This window comes from Triticum dicoccoides, chromosome 5A, assembly GCF_002162155.2.
Source record: "Triticum dicoccoides isolate Atlit2015 ecotype Zavitan chromosome 5A, WEW_v2.0, whole genome shotgun sequence".
In the NCBI taxonomy this organism is placed as follows: domain Eukaryota; kingdom Viridiplantae; phylum Streptophyta; class Magnoliopsida; order Poales; family Poaceae; genus Triticum; species Triticum dicoccoides.
Genome location: NC_041388.1, coordinates 55,702,141 through 55,709,835, shown reverse-complemented (window position 1 = coordinate 55,709,835; position 7,695 = coordinate 55,702,141). Strand labels below are relative to the sequence as shown.

At 42.6% G+C, this 7,695-nt stretch overlaps 1 protein-coding gene across 1 annotated transcript; it reads right to left on the bottom strand.

Annotated features, from left to right (window-relative positions):
- Window positions 1–1,692: 1,692 nt before the first annotated feature.
- On the bottom strand, window positions 1,693–7,036 carry LOC119299250 (RNA polymerase II-associated protein 3-like). Its single transcript, XM_037576500.1, has 8 exons — window positions 6,804–7,036; window positions 4,795–4,888; window positions 4,656–4,706; window positions 3,864–4,037; window positions 3,346–3,525; window positions 3,033–3,152; window positions 2,711–2,844; window positions 1,693–2,094 (listed from the first exon to the last, which is right to left on the bottom strand). The coding sequence occupies exons 1-8, from the start codon at window positions 6,941–6,943 to the stop codon at window positions 2,019–2,021; spliced, it is 969 nt and encodes a 322-aa protein (XP_037432397.1). The 5' UTR covers window positions 6,944–7,036; the 3' UTR covers window positions 1,693–2,018.
- Between the last annotated feature and the right edge of the window lie 659 nt (window positions 7,037–7,695).

Here is a 7,695-nt window from a genome sequence, read left to right as displayed (position 1 = left end):
GGGTCGCATTACCATTTTACGACATGGAAGAAAGCAGAGTAGCAAAGAAGAACGTGAAAGGAGCGGGACTGCGTCAAAAGGAGGAGCGAAATTTAAAGCTGACGGTCATGATGATCATGCGAACGATCCTGAGTTTCTGATGGATCGACGGATGGGCATTCACGGACGGATGTGTTTGCGTTGTGTTGTGCCTGCGTGCCTTTTTACTTTGGATCAGTGTTCGGGTTGTGTTGTGCGTACTTTCGCGGCATATGCGTGCATGTGTACGGTGTACCTTTTTCTCTCTCGTTTTATCCACCGTCCCGGCCGGCGCGCAGCCGCGGTCACGTCGCCCGTCGCGGCATCCATAAACCCATCGGCGAGTTTGGCCGGCGTGGCCAGTGTCGCGTCGGCGCATGCAGATGCCTCATGCGTCTTCTTTTACGATGCTTCGAGTCCTCTCATGCTTTTGCCCACATTCCTGTTCTCTTTCTCGTCCACGCATGGTACGTAACGTGCGCACAGTCCTTTCTACGCGCACATCGTCCATGAATCCATGATGTACTCCTACTTGATACTATTTTTTCCGTAAAAAGAAAAACGATGCATCGATATATCAGTTAGCGCCAGCGCACACACGGATACGTGTATTGTGTGCACACATGGCATGTCACTGAACTCTCACTCTCTATCACAGACACACAAAAGAAAACTATGGATCGTGTACTATTTGGGTGTAATTTGTCCTGACCCTGGCACCGATCCGGTTGTATTGGATCTTGAGTGGATCTTGGGTGAACTGAACGGAACAGAGCGATCTCATCCATTACTACAGCGAAAGCGCCCACCCCCTCCCCTCCCCCTAGGCCTGGGCGACGGTGTAGGTGCCTGCAGCAGCCTGCAGAGCTGCATCGGTCGCGTGTGACGCCGTACATACGCGCCTCGCCACGCCACGCCGCCCATTAATACCCGTCACACTTACACTTACCATCCATCCAGCGAGCCTGGCTTGGTCACATGCTCCTCGCTCGCTGGCGGCGTCGCTCTCGCCTCGCCGGAAACGGAGCATGGCCACCGAAAGCAGCCGCCCATCGCTTGCAGCAGCAGCTAATCGACACAGACAGTAGTGCCACATCTCAGGCTCAGGCTTGCCTTTCTACATGTATGGAGAAAGGCTCATGCTAATGCTTTGCTACCTTCCCAATGATTAACCAGATACCGACTTGACATACTACTATTTTATATCATAATTAGTACAAAATATTTTGCGTGCCGACTGGAGTGATCCACGTACATCTTATTCTTAGATGGGGCCAGATTATAATGGCGTACAAATATATAGTGCTGGTATATAGTTTGGACGCGAAATGCTAATCATTGCAGCTGTACACATTTTAGTTAGTCAATTTACACACGCACTCTAGTATCTCATGATTTAGACAAAAGATCCAATACATATATATCACCAAATTGCTCACGGGTTTAGTTAAGTTTAATTAGCTCTCCATGCGGGTACGGCTCTACTATCTTTATATCAAACCATCATGCGCCTGAAAAGCAACGGATGGCGATGCATCACTTGCCATATTTCTAGGGTGCCGTTTCATCATTATCTATCCATCCATGCAGATTGATCAGGAGAGAATTTCGGTATGCTTCTACATCACAACACTGTGGGGCTTATATCTATTAAGAAAAGTGCGAGGCCAGCCATAACACAATAAAATCAGAGCACAAGCATCTAATGCATCCTGGAATATAAATCTTTTCACGAACGAAAGAGAGGCAACTACTAGCATATAACCCCAGCATATCCTGTATACACTGCATACAGCAAAAACCACACAGCAACAAAATTGGAGTGCCTGGGTGTAGAAAACACCGACACAGGGATCGTCGGTTTACAAGATATATGGCATTCACTTCTTCCTGTGTGAGAAAATACCTGCCCCCTTCTCAACCGTAAACCACCGTGAGCAATACAGATCACGCAGTCAGGGGTGGTGGAATCAAGATCTCGTCGACGGTGCACCTGTCGTTCAAGCACTGGTTTCGTTCTCTTTGAATATACGAGGAAGGATCTCGTGGATGGTAATGTCCAAGGGCTCAGGGCTCCTGCCAAAAAAAGTGCCAAAGAAGAGGCATGGTACGCTATTAAAGCTTGTGATTACCATAAAGGGCAGGCAAGAGTGATGGTTATCCAACAGGCTGCGAAAGCAACCCCCAAAGGCATCAACTCAAGGTTGTAAAGCACTTAGCGGTGCAACAGCAGATGCATCTAAAGTTCACAAGAAAGGTGTTGTTGAGCATCACAAGATTGCAATGCGTAACTGGATACATGCCAGCTAAAAATGGAAGGCTAGCAGTTTCCTTTTTAAGCATGTAGAAATACCGGTAGACTTCTAGAAGAATATCCATGTGAGTGCATTATGTTCGTATCCTGGGTTGCTTGAGCCTTGCTAACAAAAATTAATAATGTGGTGGTACAACTAGTTGATTATTTGATTGCCGTGTTGACTTACTAATGCTGTCGATCCCTATCCTGAATTTAAGAGGAATCTTAAAGGATCGGCAAAACTTTAGCACAAGCAACATTAATAAATAGGCAATCATGACAACAGGATCTACAATAGAGACATATTCAGATAAGATTTTGACTTGGCAGCTTTCAAATTGCCAAGTCACAGGTAGATGAATACATATATGGATCTTCGGACTGAAGGAGAATTACCTGCACAATGCTCGTCCCTTCTCTGCTGTGCTAGCAACAAACCATATCTTCCGTAAAATTGGTGATTCAAATTGTACAAAGAATCCATCACTCTGGTCAAGCTTCCATTTTCTTGATCCTTGACCTTTCCAGACCTGCATATGACGGGTCATGTTAGTCTCATCTTGTTCATTATAGCACCAAAGATACCGTGCATGATATCATTACTTATCAAGGATGAAACAAAATGAATTGTAAAAAGGAAAAACTACCGGTTCAAGGGACACAACATCACACTATAGAAACACAGATCACACTAACACGGAGAAGAGGTGAATCAAACCTGTGGATAGGAGATGATGCTCTTAGGTGCTACCATGCAAGCAGCCTTTGAAAAAGACTCCTCAGAGTATTGCCGCAAATATGCAAAGCAACTGCCATGGGTATGGGGTGACTCAAAGGCCTGCCAGAAAAGAGAAAATATAAGAGTTGATAAGTTGTAAATTCGTGATATAAGTTATAATGGAGAACTAACAAATAGAAATCTCAAATTAAAACAGATCCTTAGTACTATAAAACATTAGGACTTTCAATTGTTTATGTGCCGTATAAGTTTGAGAAGCAGAAGAACAAAGAGTCCTGAAGCAGCATAATACCTTCTCAATGTTAACCACTGGGGCATATTTTTCAGTGTCAGTCTTCTGATCATCAAGAAGAAAATTGACCTTTGCATCCACCTTTCCTGTGTCATGCCAAGCCTTAATCGCTGTTTCAATCACACTGATAACAAATGAGAATATATTTTGTCCCATTTCTGCATCTCCATACTTTGTAGCCTGCAATGGAAATACATAAATCATGAAACATACATGACAGGACATGTTTTGTCTACAACAGATGTCAATATCTTCTGTAATTTATGCAACAATCAAACTCATAGCACGAAATATTTTATGCACGTGATCTAATCTACAACGTGCATCTGTATGCATATTTGAATTTTGAGAAGTGTATTCAAGTGCATCTGAATTGGCATGCTAAAAGTGTATAAACATGAAATTAAAATAGAAAGGAATTGAAAAGATTATTCACGGAATGCCTTGCTGATAAAACTTCTTGTTTCCTGTTTCCGCACTTTTATGAGGGTAGCAATGGCTGCAATAAAAAAACTCACCAGCTCCTTTTTCAATGACTGCAAGTTCTTCCTGATGTCAATATTGGAACGCAGGTTCTCCACATCAACAGCTCGCTTCTGTTCCCTTGCTAACTGAGTAAGCCTCTTGATCTTTCTCGCGACTTCTGTATTTTGTGGATTGTGCTGCAAAGCTATTTGAAAAGCAGATATTGCCTGCACGAGAACATAACGTAACATAATCTTAGTTATGAATTTAACACTGGTTCATCTCAATACAGAAATATACAGTTTGAGCAGATAATTTCCAGATTTCGGTCAGATAAAGGAGAACGTGGGGATAGTTAAACAATTTGGCCACAAAAAACAGGCTTCGTAAGTGAATGCATGCAAACAGCAACAATAAAGGAATGCCATTGTATGGTTCATATAAAACCTCAACACAAAATAATCACATTCAAGAACAAGATACATCTTATATTTTTTGGAACAATAGCAAGTATAACGTAATATAGTGAAATAGACAACATTTTTCAAAAAGCTTAAGACCTTGGTTCACCTATTATTTATCAATTTCACCACAAAGGGTATCAACTGAGTAGTCATCTGATCTACATCCTCAGATCTTTATTTTTCATACTTGCAATCAATAGAAACACTACTTAAAGCACGAATTTTTTAATGTGATTGTTTCTCAACTTGCTACAACATAGTTGACATGGACACTTGGTCAAAGTGTACACTTTGCGGAACATTAAGGAAAAAGAGAGGGTGTGACCAAATCCCTCTCCCCTGTCGATCAAAAGTAGCAAGTCATTCGCCTTTTACTCTAACCTCCTCATACTGCTCCATGGCCTCCAAAACACATCCTTTCCTGAAATAACCCTGTATTGTGGAAGAAGTTAGGCTGTAAAGCCTGATAGCAAAATAAATGACAGTAGGTGAAGCAGAATGCGATTTGGCATTTCTATACCTTCTCCCATTCTGGTTTCAGTTTTATTGTCGTCTCAGCATCAGCAAGTGCCTTATTAAGCTTAACCAGCTGCAGAAATGCAGCAGCTCGGTTGCTGGCAGTGATTTAAATAAAAAGGATATCAGAAGTTTCCAAAAAGTTTATTTCAATAAAATCAATACATCACAACTCTCCAACTTAATGCCTGCTTTTTACTACTTGAAAGTTGGCTTGGCTCTCAGACCTTTTTCTTTTTCTTTTGAGATTTCAGACCAATTAATTTGACACCTGCTTAGCGGCATAGATACCCTCAAGTTGCCGTTGCCAAATTTTGTCAGCTCCCAAATCGTTTGATTATTGTAAGCCTAGAAAAACATTGTCAACAATAGATTCCAACTTAACTTCTCAAATAGAATTTACCAAATGATTTGTTTAGAACACATTGCATAATTGATTGCTTCCTTAATCTATATACGCAATAACAGATCCTCCTCGCTTCCCTCTATGTAGTTCCATTGCCTGCCCCTCGTGATTGGATGGTTTAGGATTCAGTATCTCTAACTGACTGTCTGGGAGAATATCTGGTGCACCAGGTGACCCAGTCCCAGTTGACATCCTTTAAAGTTTCAAAAAATTCTGAAAACTATATACATGACACAGATAATATTGGTACCTGACATGTCACAAAATTTCAAATCAACATTCATAACACAGGTCAAGATTTCCTTTTGACAAATTCAACTCTGAATAGTACCTAATGTAAGGCTGTAAAAATGGCCTATTATCAATATTGGTACCAAATTTATTAGCTTTGTTTTCTGAGTTATGTTGTGAATTTCTGTCAATAATAGATCCCAACTTAACTTCTCAAACAGAATACCAAATGATTTGTCTAGCACACATCACATGACATGATTGATTGCTTCCTTAATCTATATGCAATAACAGATCCTCCTCATTTCTTTCAATGCAGTTTCATTGCCCGCCCCTCGTGATTGGATGGTTTAGGATTCAGTCTCTCGCCTGAGGGCTGAGGTGCTGACTGCCTAAATCAGTTAGTAGGGTTGCTTAACTTTCTTCCACACTCATTCTCACCGATCATCATGGGCCTCATATAGTCATATTGCAATCTATGTCAAACAGGCAAAGTGTGGGTTTGTGATAGAATCAACAGCACTGCTTCCACAACAACAATACCATGTAAGGTATAACCTAATCATAACCGGCTATGCGAAGTAAGGACTCTTAGAATGCTTATACATTACAACTCAAGAAGTCACATCTTTTTGCTTGGAGCAAAAGGTGCTGGGAATAGAAGGTTTTCCTACATTTGTGAATATTAGTTGCATCCAGAAGTAAATCTTCCCAAGGAAATGACAGAAAGAATATTTTCTGTGTCTTGGCTTGTATAACAGGCACTTTGGAAATGGTTTGTCTTGTCACATGTACACTAAATCTGCCGCATGGTAGAGCACAGCAAACATTGTGTATCGACGGGCTATATCGCAGGAATGTGAATAATCGCTAACATCGGATTATTGGAAGCATACAAGCTAATTTCCATTGACATCGAAACAACACCACAAAAGGCTTATTAGCTGTTAATGTAGTTTCAACACCAATACAGCTATTTATGTCTAAAGCTCTGGAATTTAGTCCTCCTTTGGTCCATATGCTAGGAATATTATAGGAATTGGAAAACCATAGGAAATGAGATGGTATGTGTCTCAATTCCTATAGGAAAAAAGATGTCATTTGGTTCATACTTCATAGGATGGAAATTTGCAATGCTCGGCAGGCGGCAACACGGCGACACACAAATCAAACCTCAGGGCACATCGATCCCAAAGCCTAAATCCACAACAGCGCAACATATGTGCTAACGCCGCGCATTTCCTCATTCCATCTGACCAGCTGACCAAACAAGCGCACGCACGATCTCAACTCATCTCCGCCCGAGGAGATCGATCAGAGCAGTAGGGTTTCGCGCACTGAACGAGCGGAGATGGGAAGGGAGGGAGAGGGGGCACCTGTAGAGGGTGGGGTTGTCGGAGTCGAGCTTGATGGCCTGCGTGTAGAGCGCGGCGGCCTTGAGGTAGTTCCCCGACTTGAAATGCTCGTTCCCCTGGTCCTTCAGCTCCGCCGCCCGTCCACCGCCTCCGTCCGCCATCGCCGCCGCCGCCGCCGCCGAGGGTTGCAGGGGTTAGGGTTTTGCGGTCGCGAGCTCCTCGTCTTCTTTCAGTTTTTAGTCCTCCATTTTTTCCCTCGGGCTAGAAAGCACGTGACTAGTTTTGCCTCTTTTTTTTCATTTTCTAACACGTACACACGCACACATCGAAAGTGTACACTAGGTAGCGAGTAGCCATGGAGCTGCAAATTTTGAACTGGATTCAAACTGCAAGCTTCTTTTGTATTACTCCGTTCATTCAAACCTACAAGATGTATTTGGTTTACCACGCGACACATGTGATAAGCAATCCAAACAATTCAAAAAGATGTATTTGGTTTATCAAGTTCAGTCTTGACTATGAAGTATTGATACAACTCGGAATATTGTGCATCATCAACATCGTTGTCACACAAGTCAAAACGATAGCAACCAACATCGCCTGCCGATATCCTGCTAACCGCAATTCCATCACACAGGGAATTCATAAAAAAGGATGAAGGTCTTCCAAAACGACGTCCCAAGGAGATAGCGACGTGGGACAAGATGCCATCGTCCAATCAAGTAAGTTGGATCATAGGTTTTCACCTGAAAACCACAAGGCCGGTTCTCGAGAGGTATTGGAGCTCCACAATGATGCATCTCACCCGAAAGGGAGACCATCATCACGCTTCTAGCCTTGGCACTTTGACAAGAGAAGGTAGAACAGTCCCCCTCCCCGACGTCAGTGGTATGGATATGTCATCACGGCAACC

Excerpts from the sequence above, each read along its gene's own strand:
- LOC119299250 (XM_037576500.1), bottom strand. The coding sequence starts at position 6,943 with ATGGCGGACGGAGGCGGTGGACGGGCGGCGGAGCTGAAGGACCAGGGG. Across the intron at positions 4,707-4,794 it reads TGAAACCAGAATGGGAGAAG|GGTTATTTCAGGAAAGGATG; the intron begins GTATAGAAATGC and ends TCCACAATACAG. Across the intron at positions 3,153-3,345 it reads CAGTGGTTAACATTGAGAAG|GCCTTTGAGTCACCCCATAC; the intron begins GTATTATGCTGC and ends CTTTTCTGGCAG.